Here is a 19558-nt window from a genome sequence, read left to right as displayed (position 1 = left end):
TATTCGATCTGTGGGCGCCTGGGCGGAAAGGTCGCAGTCTGCTTTGCAGCGTCGGTAGGGTAGCTCGGCTTGGTGTGATTCTGCGCTAGCGCGGAAATAGAAATAAATAAAGAATTCCCGTGGGAGGGGCAGCAGGGGTGTAGAGATAGCGTAAGTCGCGACGGAGAAACGTGGTGAATTATCAACACGGAAATTCAGCACCGACAACCTTGTCGTAGCAGCCATATTGTTTTCACACACGTTGCTGGTGATCCGGCGGTGGTGCATCTCGTTACCTTACCGGAGCTTTTCGAAGAACGCACGGGCCTCGGAGATCGTGACAGTCGTAAACAAAATTAAAAAAAAAAAAAAAAAAAAAAACAAACAAACAAACAAACAAAAGATAAATTACAAGGTAAATATAACAGGTGATGCAAAGATTCGGTGCTTCGTTATGTGTCGATTGATCGATCCTCTATGATAATTTTCAACGACTAAAATGTTGGGAAAATGTTTTAGTATAAGCGAGTGAAGTTAGTCAGTTTTTGCCTACTCGTCACGCACGCTGCCGAATGCCAATGGGTTGTGCGAATCGATCGCGGTTATGTATGTACACCCTATAGCTTATGTAGAACAAGCGTCGACTCTCTCTCTTTCTCCTTCTCACCCACTTACTTACTCCTGTCCTCACCTCAGGGTCGGCTGGAAATCTAAATATTTGCCAGGATGACGTCATCGTCATCAGCTTCCGAATTGGCCCGTCACGTCACGGCGAATCTCCAGGCAACGCGAAACGGCTCGCGGAGGGTCCGTCGACTGTCCGTTTCCGTTCCCGATCTTCTCTAAACCCAGGCTTTACTAATCTTCGTTCGTTGCTGTTTCTTTGGTTTTATTCCTTGTTTTTCTTTCCTCACAAAGTGTAGTTGAATTTGCAAAACCGCGATGAGAATAAAAGGAAGGTACGCGCTCTCGAAATGACCTCGGCTCTCGGAATATTCTGTCAAACGAAGCAGCGGCTGGCAGTATTTCTATGTTAAAAGAAGAGCAGCTACATACCAGACGACGATAGTAGTGCGGTCTAGCTAGTGACGCGTGAGAAAAACGTCGTCGAGGAACCGCGCGACGTTTCGCAATATTATAGACAGCCGAAGAAAAGTTGCAAGCCCGCGGAATACTCCCACGTCGAGATACTTTCTGTGAGTATTTTCATCGGCAAATATGTCGCCCATTTTCCATCCTCGTCTAGCGGTGGGCGTATAGGTTATAGTCGAAGAAAGAGAGAGAGAGGGAGAGAGAGAGAGAGAGAGACAGTCGCTCAGCCACCGCAACCGGGGAAGTGGGCTTAACTTTAGCCTAAAAAAACCCGTGCGAATCACACAGATTGAAGAAATGTGGCAGCCTAGCTTAGCTAACTCAAATATTCTCAGTTAACAACTCGAGCTCAGTGAGTCGCGCGGGATTCGATCTCGTGCGTGCGCGAGGACATCGCACGCAAAATTACGAGGTAAAGAATTTACTCGCATCAAATTACGAGAGGGAAGGTCTACGCAGGATAACGAAAGTTAACAAGATGCGTCATCGTTTTATCGAGGCCCATTGAAACACCTGCGCCGGCCCTGATCCAGAGTCAAGTTGGGGGGGGGGGGGGGGGGGGGGTCGCGTGTGCGCGGACGTGTGCGTGACCCTTGAAGGCCTACCACGTGGTCGTAGGCCGACCGACTACTGTCTCTTCCTGATAGTATTAATTTGCCTCTGTCATTCCTCCACGGTAGCAGCATCGATTTAACGCTTTTGTCATTGCAACAGTGAGTACAGAAATGAATTTCACGTATTCTCCTCACTTTTTTTTCGTTATACGCTATAAATAAATACCCCGATTCCGAATATATCCTCGCGAGGTTCTCGGGTTTAATCTGGAATACTGAAATCCGATTCTCTGATCGGAAGAGAATTTCTTGTCGAGTCATCTTCAACGGCTATTTTTATCGTTGTATTTGTTATCTTGAAAGGTATTCGACCCTTCTGGGATGGGTAATAGGATTTTGCGGAAGCTGTCGCAGCTCGGACGACGTTTTTCAATAAGACCCTCTAGAAACTATGTAGATATACGTATACATATGTGTGATCCTGTGTTAACATCGTCCAGACGTACATACGCATACAGTGTATATACATATCTTTGCGTTTGCGTAACTGATTGTGAGCTTAGGTACTTATCTCTCACCCCATGATGGAACAATTTTTAAACCATTCTACCTCATTCTTTGTGCGGAATTGTGAAAACTGCTGTTTACCACCTGCCGTGCAAAGTTCAAGTGCAAATAATCCTTGCGCAACGGCTAATTACGACAATCACGTTACCGCCGATTTTTCTTATAATCTCACGATGGTTGTACTTATGTACTTACGTACAAACAGCGTTTAATTACCCGAGCGTCAATCAGCTGCTCCATCGCCCGCGCACGTGGGTAATAAATTTGAATTGTTTAATGAGGCATACCGATTTATGCATACACAATAAGGAAACACGTGCCGGAGGACGAGAGTCGCGAAATTTCGTTTTTTTTTCTTTTTTTTTCTTTCTAACAATTATCACTAATCGTATGTAAAAATTTTCACATACTTTGTAGTTTTATTTGATCTATACACGTTCACGTTTTTTTAGATTACATATATATATATCAACATCGATTGATTCCGAAGATTCGGGGCTGATCTTCGATGGAATGCGAAAACGGTTCTTTTGCCCAGTGAATCAATCGAGTCAAATAATTTTTTTACCAATGTATTTTCTAATTTGTTCTTTCCATCTTTCGACGTATACTTTGCAAATTTATGTATACAATCGAGACTGCAGAGTTGAATTTATATTTTTATATCATTTCCGAAGGACTCTGCAATGAATATAGGTATAAACTGTGTGGATATTTTATATTGAAATAGAAATTTTTTGTATATATACTGCACGTAAATGTATCGCGCTCTGCGGCTTATCCTCAATATTTGCGAGAACTTTTCGCAAAGTGGGAGGTTGAGAAATAAAGAAAGAAAGAGAGGAAAAAACGTTGCACAAATGTCGAAAGCATTTGAAATAACATCGACAGGATATTAACGGGTATGTGTATTTACTGCAAAAACTGTGCGAATCGCAATTGATATTATAAACGGTAATTTTAAACAACTTGCACATAGCATGGATCGGACCGCGCGGTAATAATATTTGTTGGAAAATTTCGTGCAGAAGTTATACATGTTTGAGGTTCTCCGTAGACGGATACTCGTTGGTATGTCTAAAATGAAAAATGGCGCGCTGCCAAACAATGAGAAAATTGTTTGAAACATTCTCTCTGTCTCGTTTACAATTACAGTTCGTCAGTATACAACTATACCTGCTTCACAATGTATTTGAGCTGCTACCTCGTTTGTTCTGCTATATTCTCAGTTTTTTCTCCAATTATAGGATTTCCCACGACATGTGACAAAAGCCGTAAATATTTTTCGATTCAAAATTATTGCAAAAAATAAAAATAAATTTAAAAAAAAAAGTGAATGATAGAATTTATTTGATTCGTGAGCGGTTCTTTCAAAGCCACAGTGTAGTAACGTCACGGTCGTGTTCCGCATGCATATCAATGTTCCTTTCATGTGTGAGGTTAGCAGTTGTGTCCTCTAGTCACGTGTCGTCCGCCGTCATTGACACACCTAAATGACAATTCGTTATACGTCAGAATCACAAGTACGCGATTATAAGTACGTTTGTATTTTTTTGCTCAGTTTTTTTTTTTCTCAATATTTTTTATCATCCATTGTATAATAATTTGTTGGAAATAAAGGTTATTAGAAGCACGTGAGTTGTTAGATATATAGAGAGCAGCAGCTGCTATAATAGCTCGTTGTGGAATCAAACGATCAAGTGAACGTTAATTAACATCATCAAAGCGTATAACAAACACGGTTACGGTGGACTTTCGGTCGCGAAGAACCCGGAATATTGAACATAAGAGAAAAATTTCGGGAGTGTAAAGAATTTTCGCTTTTTTGCATTGTGATATGAATTTATGTGCTCGGCAGCTGTAACTTGCGTGTTACTTTTTTTTTAACCTATTGTACCAAATTCGGAGTTGGGAAAATAAAAAAGCATCACGCTCTAATTAGAGACGACGCTATATAGTAGGTGTATGAAATATATTTATATCCCACTTGATTTTCCAAAAGCGACAAAACCGTGATCAGCTGTGCAGGAAATTGATTGAAATCCATACACACAAATGGGTATAATATTTGGAATTTTTATTTTCCAATTTCAAACTTGACTTGAATTTTCTTTTCCTACAACCTGAAATTGAAATTTCTGATTCTTAGCCCGTGTAACGAACGCTGTGGTATTTGTTACATAATACGTTATCGTTATCGGTTAAATGCTTTCTCATCGTGTACGTATATATGATAACTAAACACACTTTTCATTAAACACTCTCGATACACAACGATTTAATAATTATCATTTTGATTTGCTACACGTTGTCACGAAGAAGAAAAAATAATATTTCTTTTAAGTCACGCACCCACATACGTATAGATAACATGTGGATGGAACGATTTGTTCAACGTTTTATCTCTTCGTTATGCAGGAAAGATTCCTCGCTGTTGTAGTTAATTACCCGCATATTCATACAGCACATTGTACATACCGATGTTTCTATATATAAAATATATAAATCAAATTGTATGTAAGGATATTATTTCTATTTTTGTCACATGATTATAACATCAGCGATGTCCATTGCTTCACATACTCGACTGTATTCTTTCTTTTTTTTTCGCCTGTTTCTTTTTTCATCTCGTGTTAGATCACTTTGCCTTATACGTGTACGTACCTACATCGAGGTAGGTATGTGTATTTCGTTCATTCGATCATTTAGTATGTTTTATAGGTATATGTGGACACGTATAATACACCTACAGCATAAATGCTTCGTTGAGACTTCTTTTCGCACTTTAGCGCGCGAGACACGTGTCGTGAAATACTGCACATTTTTTGCTCACGCCAGCCCGTCGAACATTCCACGGATTATTTTTAGCGATTCGTTTTGTTAACATTGAAATTATCGAATCAATTAAAGTCATATTTTTATAAAATCCTTCCTGACCCCAAAATGATGCGAGAATATATACGCAATTATTCGTATACATCCGATTACAAATATTCTAATAATATTACGGTTTATACTTTGCTTTTAACTTTGATTTTAACTCTTGTAGGTATACACCTGGTATTGAGTTTATACCTAAAATTATCGCAACGCCGATTATTTTTTTAGTCGACTGTTGATGAAGTTTCTAGGCATAAGGTGAAACAGCGCATGGCGATTACACGCTGTAACATTACTCGAAAATTATTCGATAGATAAACACGTTTTAGTACTAGGACGTAAAAGTGCACTTTTTTTTAACTCGGACGCTCGCTTTTGTACTGTTGCAGAAACGATTACTTTACTTAGGAATCTACTCAGGCAAAAATACTGGTGTTACGTAAAAATACTTGAGCTATTATGACTTGACACGGCATTCGCTGCCTTATTAGGTGTATTCCGTAAAACGGTGTATCAGGAAGCAGATTTTAACCGTCCCGTAACAGCGAGTGAGCGTTCAAGCACGAATGAGTCGAAACAGGAAGTGGATGTTTAACTCCGTGAATCGCATTTATGTACGTACAGTTCGTACGATCGTGAAAACGAGTCAGTCAATAGCAGATCGTCCCTTAAATACTAGTCTGTCAACGCGTTGATCGTCATCTCGTACGTTTATTTATATAATTATTTATTAATTACGTTTTTATATTATTATTTTTATTTTTATATCATCTTATCTCCGGGAAAATCTCACCCCGAGCAATAATTACCGTAGAGTAAAAAATCAGGCCTACCGGATTACAATAATATTAGATATCCAAAAAAAATATTCCGAGTATTATATGCCATACAAGGCATTCCGTGACAGCTTCGGGATCGCCCCAGTCTTATGATCATTTCGGTTTTGATCTATGGATCATGTTTGTATAAGGATTTATATTTATATATCTTTATTTCAATTCTGAAATGTGTCCGTAGGTCGCCCACAATTTCTTATTTTTTTCTCTCTCTCTTTTTTTCTTCGTACCATAGAAAGTGTCGTCTATTTTGATATTGTTTTCAAAATATTCAAAATTTTACGTCAAGTACGGAAATTATTTCTGTATTTTCTTCTTAATCAATCGATTATCAAAAGTTTTAGTTATTTTTAATAAACGCATATTATCATTGGTTTATTGATACCACAATTTGATTATGAATAAAATACAGAGTAAATTTTTGTGACAAGAAGGTATCGGTAAAAAAGATTCCTTTATTTATATATACGTTAAAGGTGATCCGAGACGTGGTAAGGACTAGATCAGAGTCGAGTTGGTTATTTAGGTTGTTTTCGCATTGATTGTTTTTTACCCGCATCCCGTCCCTCCTCTTCCTCCTTGTATGTTGTGAATTTATGAAAATTATATTTCTGGACTGATCATTTTAAGAGGTTCATTGACCTAAGATTATTCCTCATTTATCAAATTGTCGTATTCGTAAGCTATAAAAGTTCTTTGAAAATAACAGGATAGAAAGTACTGGAATTAGAAACAAAAACTTAGGTATTGACAGATACCTCTTTACGATGGCTCATTTTATTCAGAAAACTATATTTTCTACACGGTTACCGAGCTACATTTTTTCTCACGGTAATATTAAATTCGGTATTGTCATTTTTCCCTCATAATTAATGTCTTGCGAATAAAACAAGGCATCATATAAGAGTGAAATGAAGCATCGATGTCTAAGCCTTTCTTCATAATTGTAGTATTTTCTATTTTTGTATATTTTCTCAATTATATATTCGTACAGGTTTATTAAAAAATGCATAAATCTGCATAACAGGGTGGCCACACATATGGAAAATCTAGAAAACCTGTAAATGTCAGGAAATTTAAAAGGGGTCATAAAAAAATCCGGAATTGTCAGAGGATTTCTAATTTAGTCGTGAAAAAAAGTGAAAATGTCTCTTTTCTATCATGGAAAGTAGGAATGATTTTTTGAAGTAATAATAAGTTTACTTTTTTCGTCGAGAAAATAAATTGGCTCAAACTAACTTTTTTTTTACGTTATATTTTTCCTCAATTCGAATTAAATTTTAACCGAATATAAAGTTACCAAGCTCAACGATTTAGGTTTTAGTAACTTACTAAAACTGCGGAAAATGTCAGAGGAAACTAGGATTTAAGTTCCTGGAAATGTGTTGTAATATTATTTCCCAAAAATTTGTGGTCACCCTGTATAAACAAAACTACAAAAAAGAATTAGTTTTTGGTCAATCAACATCTCCTTGATCATTCAATGACTTAAATCACACGTATTTCTCGGATGTGTTTGAAATATAAACAAAATCATTATTCGTGGCTTAAAGCAATGCCGTACAACAGAGGGGAGCATGCCGGTGCGGTTGCAGTATCGTACAGCACGAACGCGATGCCCTCAACTTTGTCACCCAGGCGATATTCTAGCGGTTCCGGTTCGAGCACAACAACATCTGGGGTTGGCAGTTCTGCATCGCCAAAGCTCGCCTCCTCGTACAGAACTTCCGGATCTACCAGTTCCTTCGACCGTTCGACCAGCTACTACAGTTCCGGTTCCGGCTACGGCTCCACTCATCGATCTAGCTTGTACTCTTCTTCCGAGTATCGCCGCTTCTGTTCACCCTCCAGGTAACCCGAAATCTATGCTTTATTCCAATATCGTTAGTATGAAATATCTCGATATTTTTGTCATCATTGTCATTCGAAATGATTTGCATTCGAATCGGATGTGAAAAAGAAAAATCAGCCCTTCGAATCTAAAATCTACTGTCATTTTTCAGGTTTATTCCGTTTTTATATTCGTTCATTAAAACATATTTTCCCATCAAATTGAAGTTAGTCACGTTATCGTAACGATTTGTGCCGAGGAAAAATCGTTATTTCGCGATTTTGGAACTGTCTGAAATTCAGTGAGCTGTAATAAAACAAAACACTCGTATTTTGAAATCAAGAAAGTACTCGTTTTAACGTTACTAACTTCAAATTCGTATTTTCTGTATTTTCCCGGACTTTCGAGCCTGGATAATACAATTTTTAATATACCACAGATTTTCATACAAAATTTAGGTCGGCTGAGTCACGCGATATTATCCGAGAGTAAACGATGCAATCGATGCCTCAGTGTTCTGGTGCCGAGTTCGTTGAATTCGTTTAACGGCTCACACCCTAATTCGAAGTTTGGTTATATAATTCTAGGACTTGTTTTCCCGAAAGAAAAAGATTTAATCTTCATTTCCTCGAGAATGAATACACGCATATTTTTCCGGAATGACACGATTATCTTCACACAGTCATGCTCGATGAGTAAACAAATTTGAAGACTGCCCGACGCACGAAAAGAAACGACAAAAAAAAACTCCGTTACGAATTCAAAACGTCTTCATCTAATCCGCTAATCGATTCAGTCGCGTAAGTCTGACAACCGTTTTTCCATCATCGCCGACGAAATAAAGATTAAACAAATATTAATGAATAAATAAAACTGACAAAGACAACAGAAAATCCGGTAAAGAAATACGTTGCAATATTGCAGGGAATATAAAATACGTTTCAAAATTACCGTATAACGTATGACAATAAGCATAGGTACACATATTATGTACATACATCTCCACTGCAACGTGGCCGTATGATTTCATGTATTGGAACGGCCTTACGCACTGCAGTGAATGTAGCGTAGAGACGTCCTAGATTTAAAACTTCCGGTCAAAAATATTTTTGGCAAGTATGGAACGCGATAGATAGAATAAAAATTATCATCTCTACATCGTAGAATGCCTTTTGGTTTATGTTAAATTCGTTCTTCCACTTTACAAATCAATTCCGACTAACCAATGTCTGCTTTCCAATTTTCACCCTACATACCAAGTGCTGCATCATCTTCATTACAGTAATGAAAATTATGATCACATTTGTTTATTCTTTGTTACATAGTTATTTATTCAGAGCGTCCTTATTAGATGTTTGGATCACGATATGCGCTTGTGTAAAAACATGTTTACAAGGTACAGTAGAAACTTGTACTGTACAGAAATACATTCTTACACCGTAACATTCCGCTCACTCGGAGATATGTACTGTAATTACCTGCACGAATGCAGTAAAACTACATTTTACGTTGTATACCTGTCGAGGATAAACGTAGCTGTATATACGTATAGTGCGGTGCAGTTTTGTCCGTCCGTTAAACTGCTTTTCAGATTTGCTTAGGGTTCTTGATCACGTTATTGCATATTTTTACACAGGTAGAGTCGTACTTCTCATCAAGCAATAAATTACATGTTCCTATCCGAATAATGCGCAGTTTTTTTTGCTTATACCGTTACGGTTACCCCGAAACTACGATTTACATCTACTATATGTATAATATTCCGGAAAAGTCGAAATGGCAAGCTGGCGTAAAATTTTTTGTAATCTCAAGCGCGCGCGCATACACACACATACACACACTCACACACACGTATGTAATGGTTATTGTATACCCTTACGCGAATGTATGCCAGTAGACATTGAGCGGGTTGCATAACCAGTGCAGCCGTAACATTACTGGGAGCCCTTGGCCATCGGCCCGAAAGATTGTTGGCGGGGGGATGTTGGTCGGTTGAGTATAGAGAAGCGTAGTAATTCGCAACGGTTGCTTTTATTCGCAGGTCGCTATCAGTCTCGTCCACGTCTTACTCGGACACGGGCAGCGGTGGTGGTGGTGGTGGTGGTCCAGGAAGCGGAGTGTTGTCGGGTGCTGGTAGATACTCCACGTCATACTCGTCGTCGAGGGATCAGCGTAACAGCGAGGCCCGGGAAACCCTAGGAAGTTTGGCGGCCTCGACAGCGGACCTTATCGCTAAGTATTCGCCGGCTAATTACGTGCCAAATATATCGGGCAGCAACGAACGACACGGAATTGGGAAAACAGCCGTCAACGGATACGGAATCGCCGGACCGTTGGGGACGAGCCCTGGGGTACACTCGTCGAGCTCGAGCTCAATCGTCGGGGGAAACGCGTCCAGTGCGAAAAACCATCTACTCACCGCCAACGAATCTACGACCTCGAACACGCTGCTCCAGGGCCGACCACCCCGGGCATCGAGAAGATCTCCGATCGGTAGCAACCTGATTGGCAGCAATCATGCGCAGCCGGACAGCGCGGCGACAGAGGTAACGGGGACGTCGCAAAAGGGGCCTAAGAACGACGACAACAATAATAACAATAACAGTAACAACAACAACAACAACAACGAATACGAATACGAATACGAACACGGAAACTGTACCGAGGGTCTGCAGTCGAGAGCTGTCAGGCTGCAACCGCCTCCACTCGTTAACATTAATACCACACGGTGTTCCGAGGCAAATGGTGCCGCTACCTGCCCTTCGGGAATCCTTGAGTCAAACGGGTTACAAAAAACCAATTCTCGTCCCTCTAACTCTTGTGTTGCTGATGATGGCGTTGATGCTGACGTTGATGATGATGGTGTGAACGTTAACTCGGTTTGTATTTATCGGCCGGTAACTAACACGTCTAACAATTCATTAACTAACACTCTATTAACGAACAACAACCATAACGCCGATCCTAACACCGATGACGAGGACGCTAAAGACGACGAAGGTTTACTCGGTGGAAGACACGCAACGACGACCAATCGTTTGAACGGATTTTTAACGCCCGAAGATCCGAGTCCTGACACAGAGCTGGGGATCATATCCGCTGGTGGCCTTATCTATGAGAGTAGCGGCGATAACGCCGCCTCTTTACTGGATACCATTTCAAACGATCCGGCGAATGGTTTCAACTCCGCTGTACGACAACCCGTCGTTTCTCGACCCAGCGGCGTGAACCACGCCGGAGATAATACCTCGACCTTATCCTCGTTACCTTCCACCTCGAGACGGGGTGACAATTATCCCGGTAACGGAAGTACCAGCAACGCGGCAAACGGAATTGCTGCAAATAATTCGCAAACGGCTACTGCAGCCACCCATCAAAACGTCTATCGCGGTATCAACGATCAAATCGTAAGTGACATGGATTTTTTTTCCTCTTCGTTTGGTATCGTTGGATACTTTGGTCGTCTAAGGGGTTCTGTACACCTTTAATGCATTGCTGCACATTTTTGATCTTCCTTTTTATCCAAGCTGCATGTGTCCTACATTTGACAGATTTATTGAACAAAATTTTGGTAAAAAATCGTTGGATCTATCTGGTGAAGATCCGTTTATTACAGCATAGCATACAAAACACGTTTAATGCTTCTTCTGTTTCCTGGTTCGGGGATCAGACTCTGAACTGAACTCCAAAGACTCTTATATAACTTTTACATCGAGTTATACGTAGTAAATCTAGAACCAAGTTTTGTACGCGATCGTTGTATTTTGTTCGTTTTAGAAATCCAAGAGTTCTTCCATTGTTAGCTTTTTCTCATCGATTGCTTACCTCCAATCGAGTTGGAGAATTCATTTACATTGAAAAGTTTAAATTAAGTTAATTCCATGCCGAGTACTTGTCGGATAATCAGCATAACTTTTACTCTTTCAAATATTTATCAATTCGATAAAATCTCAGATTCCAAACGCGATTCCCACGAGCAGATTCACTTCCGTAAAGGTGTATATGAGCCCCTTACAGTCGGAAGCTTCTGGCTTTTGCTTTACTTCTATGGTAAGACTGAATAGAAACTAAGTGGTATATAATAGAAAAGTCGTCGACGAGCGTGCTGATTATCGGTGAGTATCATGGCGTCCCTTTATTTATTTATTTATTTCACTCCCTAGCTTCTCTGTAGGATACCTTTACGCAATTTAAGACTCGGGATTGAATATCTATCGTGTTCAACAAAACTACGGGCAAGGTATTGCAGGTATAACATAGGTATATATGTAGGTTGCGCATTGAAAATAGCTGCAGAGTTGATGTAGCGTGTAGGTAGGTGTAAATGCACACCTATGTCAGTTATAATAAACTTTATGAGTCAACTGGTTGGTGCAGAAATTTTATGCTGCGACGTATGTTCCGATGTAAAGTCTCGACTCGCGTTATAAGATCGCTCGTTGTACGGCCTAATGAAAAATCTATAAAGTCGGATCGATGAACGATTAATATGTAACACTCGAAGTAGCGAATGTTCCATTAAATTTAATTTTTCTCAATCATTACACCGGTGCTTTGCAGCCACCCGCAACTGCCTTATATCGAGTGGCTATACTATATTCGAGAACAAGCACACGTGTCTTTGGTTTGGTCCGATCATTTATTTCATTTAGAAAGGTTCACTCTGTGATATATAAATATAATTCTTGTGTCGACTAGTGGAACAGTGGGGCACTATTTGTCTCCTCTTCGTCGCTTATGCCAGTAGCTTCTACACGTGTATAATGTATACGTAACGTATACAGTAGAGTGTAGACAAATCCGAACGGGTGGTGGTCCACATAGGCATGTATTCTATTAAACTATAGTATACCTATATATGAGGACAGCTCGCCACTTCACTGGGTCAAGTATAGCTGCTGTCGAAGAAAGGACTACAGAGATTGAATTCAAGCGAAGTATTGAACAACGAGAATTCTGCACGTTCGATGCATTTTTATATTTCAATTATAGTAGAGCTTCAAATAGGATCGCAAACTTCATCGTGTATAAAAGCTGGTAAATAGTGTTGGTCAGAAAAATTCTCAACTAAAAAAGAAAGTTAATTTGTAACGAATTAGAAAGTGCGAAAAACGAAAAAATAGAAAAGATTTAGCTGGCCGGTAGAATTTTCTCTGAGAAAATGAAAGGGGAGAAGATAAAATTCACTGGGAGTGTCGAAAAATTCGGTCAGAGTGACCAGCGCTTTGCGATGATTCTGTCCTCCCGTCAAGTAGTAGGATTTATTAATAGACTACTACTTTGCTGGTGATCGGTGAGCTTTTAGACTTTGAGGGTTTGAGGTGAGTTTGTTCACTGGTTAGCGTCGGACAAAATTATATGCTTTCATAAGATTTGCGTCGGTGTCGACGCACCGTGTATTTGTTCTTATATGTATACCCAATCCTAGATTTCGGTGTAAATTATAATGCTTTTTGAACGGGTTTAAAAAAAAAAAAAAAAAAAAAACAATCATAAATAATGAATGCTCAAAATGTGATGTAACTAAAGAAAATTGACATCCTTTTGCTCAAATTTAATACTTTCTTCATCGTTAAAATCTAGGGTTCCATTCGAGTAAAATATTAAACTGGCTTACGTAGAACTCGTGGGTTGGGGTTTGTGGTGCTTTTGGACCGCCGCGGCACTTGGCGTCGGTTATGCTTTCGCGCTTGGCGTCGCGGCGCCCCTCGAAAATCGCAAACGCGTCGTCGTTCCTGCTGCTTGCGCCGCTGATACTGCTGCCCACTGCAATTACGTAAGATCTAATTACGCTAGTATTCGGGTCACGACAACGACGACGCAAACACGTGCCGTTGATCGCAGATTTTCGCACTCGTACGACAGACAGGTGAGTTCAACTGTTTGCACCTCTCTCTTTTGCCGATTAATCGGCGGTACGTTTGGAATTGAAGCGATCGATGAATGCGAAGATCTAGTGTAAACGATGCATAAAAACAGCTTCCGAAAACTCGGAAGAAATCGTCGTCGTGAATTTAGTTGTATTTATTTATTTATTTATTTATTTTCTTTCTTTCATCATGAAAAAATATAATAATCATGAAATCGAAGAACCCTGCAAAGTTTTAACGTAACCGTAACTACGAAGGCTTCGCACTTTACCTGCGTTCTGCAGTACTTGCATTTTCTAATACTATCTATACTGTATATATAATGTCAATTTTATTGCTGATGTAGGTTTGTACATCGATGAGATGAAATTCGAAGCAGTATTTCAAATTTTGGATCATCGTATATTGATGTTTGATGATTTTCAAATTCCAAAAGTTGAGGCAATGGTCGTGAAATCTGTTGTTTTCTTGTTCTTCGTTTTATACAAATTGTGATATTTTATCGCTCGGTAGTTTTGAATAGCCACTAATTATAACGATAATTTAATCAGCATGTTCAAGTAGGCTCAGGTTAATCTTATGATAAGAAAGTGAATTTGATAACATAATGATACAGTTTCAAGATTAAAATATACAGTTTTATTTTCTCCCTTGTCCTTTAATTAAAGGCTTAAGTACGTCCTATTTATAATTTGCTTATAATATTTTTGGAGTGCATAATTAAACCTTGCCCGTATCTTTCTTCTTTTTCTTTTCATATTTTATTTTCAGCTTATCGATCTCAATCGTAATTCGTATTATGTAATATAAATTGATGAGATTTTATGATATTGATGAAGTTGCGCATGTAGCGTCGACAGTTATAAGTATAAAACACCGTTGAAAAACAGGGGAGCGAACTCAGAACAGCTGGTTGTATAAGAAATAAGTAATGAGTTATCGTACAATATACACTCTCATTCAGCACAAGTGTTAGTCAAGTTTTTACGAAAGCGCTATTATGTGACCGCTACAGAAATAAAAGGTATGCAATCTCATTGTTTATATTTTTCTCTTCCTTGCATCTGATTAAAGATGCAGCGTCCTTATTTTTCGCGTCATGTTTCTTCAGTTATTCAACTTACAAACAGACATTAACTCATGCTTCTAACACCTTTTGTACTTTTATTATCGAGTAATACATATCCTTATCCATTATCCTTTGACACTATCGAAGTCTAATACATGCGCAAAAACTTATCTCATAGTATTGAAAACTTCAGGAAGTATCTATAACTTTTTGGATTTGACGTGTGAAACATTACCGATAATGCGCGTAAATATTTTTCATCGACTCGTGACTGCAGGCTGATTTACATGATACATTTATATGTAATGTAAAAAAAATGTTCAAACGCGTGAAGTTGGGGTCAAAGTTCAACGAAAATAACTCATTCATACACTATAACTTACCAAGTAATATAATATAATATAATATAATAACAATTTGTAAAATATCATTTCATTTACAGGAGGGAAGTCCGACGATTCGGGCACCGCGCAACCGGTTGCAGACTCCTCGAGACGAACGATGTGGATTGAACGGTCTCCGAAACATAGGAAACACAGTTAGTATTGCTCATTACCTTATACAAAATTCTTTACATTCAGTATTATACAACTTTTTACTATTTGAAATATGCAATCGATGCGTGTTCACTGCTATTCATATTGAAAACAATCAAAAACAATGGGCCTCTGTATGAATGACTGTATTTCAGTGTTTTATGAACAGCGTGATCCAATGTCTGAGCAACACGAGACCGCTGCTGGAGTATTTAATAAACGAGCAGTATCTAGCTGACATCAACACCTCGACATCAAGCATGAAGGGTGCGCTGATCAAGGCGTTCTCCCAGGTGATACAAGAACTCTGGGAAGTGGGCGGAGAGCACGTTGTCAATACAACTTCCCTCAAATCTCAAATCCAGAGATTTGCTCCTCGCTTTATGGGCTACAGTCAGCAAGACGCTCAGGAGTTTTTGAGATATCTGCTCGAAGGACTGCACGAAGATGTTAACAGGGTCACTGTCAAACCGCAGCCCATTCACACGGATATACCGGAACATTACACGTAAGATGACAATACTATAAAAGTGAAGAAATGAAGATGGCTAGAAGGGTTGTGATAAATCTGAAAAATTGGCAAAAAGTATTTTTGAAAATTTCGAATTAGAGAGCAGTTCCCATATTTATTTCAATTGCATGTCAACTTCAACGACAATGGGTCTAATACGAGATTCTACTTGTGTCATGATCTCTGCTTCATTTTATGTTCAACTATAATGCCAGGTGCAGAATTTGAGCAATCAGAATATCAGATACAATTATTTCTTGCTTCATAATGCATAACTACTGAATACTATGGTTATAGGAAAGTCAGGGATTTAAAAAAGAAAGTTTGGAACTGCTGTCGATTACTGTTGAATAATAAAGACCGAAGCAACTAAAATATACATGTCGATTTCACACGTCACTTTAATAATAATTTATCACTAGTAGAATTGAATTGTTTATCACGCATCAAGTTTCAAAATAGGTCTTGTTTCGCCACGTTTAAATATTTTTAACTGCAGGGATAGCCAGAAAGCTGCTGAAAGCTGGAAGCGATATCTAAGAAACGAAGACAGCACGATCGTCGACGTATTTGTCGGACAGCTGAGATCCTCGTTGCACTGTACATCATGCGGTCACGTTTCCGTGACATTGGATCCATTCTGGGACTTGAGTTTACCCATCCCAACAAGGAGCGGTACAGTAAAGCTGAATCAGTGCCTGGAGCACTTTACAAAGGAAGAAGTACTTGACGGTGATGAAAAGCCGACTTGCTCCAAGTGCCAGATGAGAAGAAAGTGCACGAAAAGTTTCAGCATCCAAAAATTTCCAAAGATATTGGTTATTCGTATCCTTTTACACTCGTTATTGGAATTTTCAGTATTTTCACATAATGCTTTTTACATCTTGGTATTCGTAAAACACTACGTTACCTGCATCGCAAAATCCAATTTGACTCAGAGTTTTACGTGTCAGAAAATTGAATCGATGAGGGTAATCAAAGGTAGCCTTGGCTCTTAAAACTCTTGAGTTTAAAAACTGTGGATAAACACATGAAATAATTTTTTGAGATTGACGCGATCTACTTTACTGATCGATTATTTATGAATACCAGTATTTAAATTGATATCAGTATCGGATATATTAAAAAAACTTGATTGCGATTGTGAATTTTAAAGAAAGAAGACAATTCTTGAGGAAAAGAGAAATGGGAAAAAAGTATCTGTTCATTGCTCGATTTTATTTATTTTGCTATTGGCAGCTGAGTTTATATAATTTGCTCATGTAGGTAATAAGGTATAAATTAGGTTTCAGGTGAAATTTGAATTAACCAATTGTCTGAATTAACTGCATTTGTTGCAGAATTTTTCTTTATTATCAATTTGATAATGATCCCTATCCTCCAAGAACAAATTCATTGTATCGGATTTTCCTATGACCGAAACCAACGATCAGATTTGAAACGTTTTTCCCCCATGGAACGTTTTCGTGGTAAATTGAACGTTTTAGTTGATTTTCCACTGACCGGTTTGGACCTGAGTGCCTTTTCTGCACCGAGAGTGGCCGGTTGCACCTACAACTTGTACGGAGTGGCAAATCACTCGGGGACAACTTATTCAGGGCACTATACTGCCTATTGTAAACATCCTTACTCGGGAGAGTGGCATGAGTACAACGACAGCAGAGTGTCTTCAATAGCGGCAAGATCAGTCGTCTCCAGCGAGGGATACGTATTGTTCTATGAACAACAGCCGCATAGCTCTAATTTGTAACATTTCGCTACGCTTAGAACCATCTTGCCTCTCAGTACCTCAGGTTCATAACCTCACGATACCATCTTTGGTTCATAGAATTTCTTTTTTTAATCAAACGCGCCTCGACACTGTAACGTTGCAATAATTTAATTGTATATTTATTTATTATTCGTTGCGGTTGATAGCATTTTTATTTTATACAAAACGTTTTAACCGTAATAATTATCGAGTCATCTTTGCACGTTTTGAATTGTTATCATTCATTGGCATACGCTACTTTTTACGACGGGACATGTGTAGAAGAAATCAAAAGAAAGAAAAAAATGAAAAACGAAAATTGAAAAAAAAAAAAGAAAAATGATAGACTGAATTAGGCGCAAATTATTTGTTCATACAATTTGTCAGATTTCGGATTCGGAACATCGATTCGTTGCTGAAACACGCCTGATGCAGGACTTTATATTTGTCGTTTAGGGACGAAACAATTATTCAATCGACCCATTGATTTTTGCTATTTTATTGACGTAATTTAAATCTTTACAAAAACGAATTTACGTGCTTTAAGTTGTTACGTATATATATATTTTTTTTCTTTGTGTATTCAATTTTTAATTTAACGAACTGATAACCCGTGTATAGGTAGTTGCTTTGAAGGCTGTCGACGTAACTAGTTCTTTTACCCTATACCTCACACCCCTTTTCATCGAATCTCTTGGTAGTTTATACTAATATGTCTATCTGATTACTTTTGTAAAATATTTTGTTTAATTATTGCAGTCAAAGAGTTATTTATTTAATTTATGAAAACAGATGAAAAAAAAGAATAATGACTATGGAAATAAAAATATTAATATATATGATATTATTTATGAACATAATATATATTATTATACGTATATTAATACATTACGAATAAAAACCTAACAAAAGTTGATTATTGCAAATAAAGAAAAACGGTTTTGGATAAATCTCGGGAATATTCGTACGAAGAAAAAACAAATACCTTACAGTTTTTCAACGATAATCGATTCACACATGTTATTACCATCATTATTCGCTTGATTCTTAGAACGGAAAATTTCAACGCAACTTTTACTTTTACAATCCTTTAATGAAAGAAGAAGAATAAGAAGAAGACGAAACTGAACGTAAAAATAAAATGTCTATTCAACCAATATTTATAGATTGAATAGGTGCAAAAAATGGTATATGGTAAAAAAAAAATCATGGAACTGAAGACAGGTAACTATTCTAACCCGAGAATAACGTAAATTTGATTTGAGCTGAATAGGCTTTGAGAGATAATTCCCTCCCGTTGCATGCCAATATTGCATCGTATATTTTGATTTATCCTTAATGTATTTTCGCGTGAACGATCCTTCTTTGTACAGCGCAATTGAAATAATTGACTGTACACGCTGTAAGATCTATTCGTCGCAGTTCCGAAGGAGAAAACGTGTAATTATTAACAGTACACGTATACGTGACACACGACATTTGCGGTACCGCTGCTTCTAGCTTAGTTCCGCAAACAATTACGGAGGCCAGTTTCCATCGCGTTCTAGATTTCAAACTGATAAAGTTTGACGACTATTAAGGCGCGGTAACTCGATAGGTACATCGCCAAATTATTCTCCGTTTTTAAAGTATTGTGATAATATGAGACAGGGGTTACTAATTTTTAATGTAATTAACGCGAACACACTTCTTAATATTCAATTGCAGTTACCCGTCGTTATACAACAAGGATATATGATTCATCTTTAATTTTTGCAACTATACATAAAACACTTTAGAATTTTTTGATTTTCTCGTTTGATTAATTTTTTGGTTTTCTTTCCCTGTAAAGTACCTCCGTAGAACATGCATACATGGAAGCGGTACTTGACCTATTGAAACCTGTGTCGTCGGACATTACGTAGCTGCGTACCTAACACGTGGCTCGAAAAAGGCTGAAATGATGCCCAATGTTATGCTCGGTTAGCCGAATTCAGTGGAAGTAATGAATCTCTTTCGTCCTGCACGGAAATTAACCGTAGAATCAAGTTCTCACGATTTTGATCATCCTTTGTACACACGGTTCCACCTGTTCGTTGATCAA

At 38.3% G+C, this 19558-nt stretch overlaps 1 protein-coding gene across 5 annotated transcripts; it reads left to right on the top strand.

Moving 5' to 3' along the window:
* The first annotated feature begins 48 nt into the window (after nucleotides 1-48).
* LOC124410099 (ubiquitin carboxyl-terminal hydrolase 4-like) lies at nucleotides 49-17773 on the top strand. Of its 5 annotated transcripts, none has more exons than XM_046888248.1 (7): nucleotides 49-361; nucleotides 7459-7759; nucleotides 9781-11146; nucleotides 15121-15216; nucleotides 15370-15722; nucleotides 16225-16550; nucleotides 17159-17773. In XM_046888248.1, exons 2-7 carry the CDS (start codon nucleotides 7464-7466, stop codon nucleotides 17473-17475), a joined length of 2754 nt encoding a protein of 917 aa, XP_046744204.1. In that variant the 5' UTR covers nucleotides 49-361; nucleotides 7459-7463; the 3' UTR covers nucleotides 17476-17773. The 5 variants fall into 5 exon arrangements, with proteins under 5 accessions (XP_046744204.1, XP_046744206.1, XP_046744203.1 ...); XM_046888250.1 differs by lacking the exon at nucleotides 49-361 and adding an exon at nucleotides 675-1175 and having other exon boundaries at nucleotides 7462-7759; XM_046888247.1 differs by lacking the exon at nucleotides 49-361 and adding an exon at nucleotides 1315-1784 and having other exon boundaries at nucleotides 7462-7759.
* Nucleotides 17774-19558: the final 1785 nt, after the last annotated feature.

The sequence above is a fragment of the Diprion similis genome, chromosome 8 (genome assembly GCF_021155765.1).
Source record: "Diprion similis isolate iyDipSimi1 chromosome 8, iyDipSimi1.1, whole genome shotgun sequence".
Taxonomy (NCBI): domain Eukaryota; kingdom Metazoa; phylum Arthropoda; class Insecta; order Hymenoptera; family Diprionidae; genus Diprion; species Diprion similis.
Note: the sequence above shows the minus strand (reverse complement) of the source record. Positions and strands in the feature narration are given on the sequence as shown.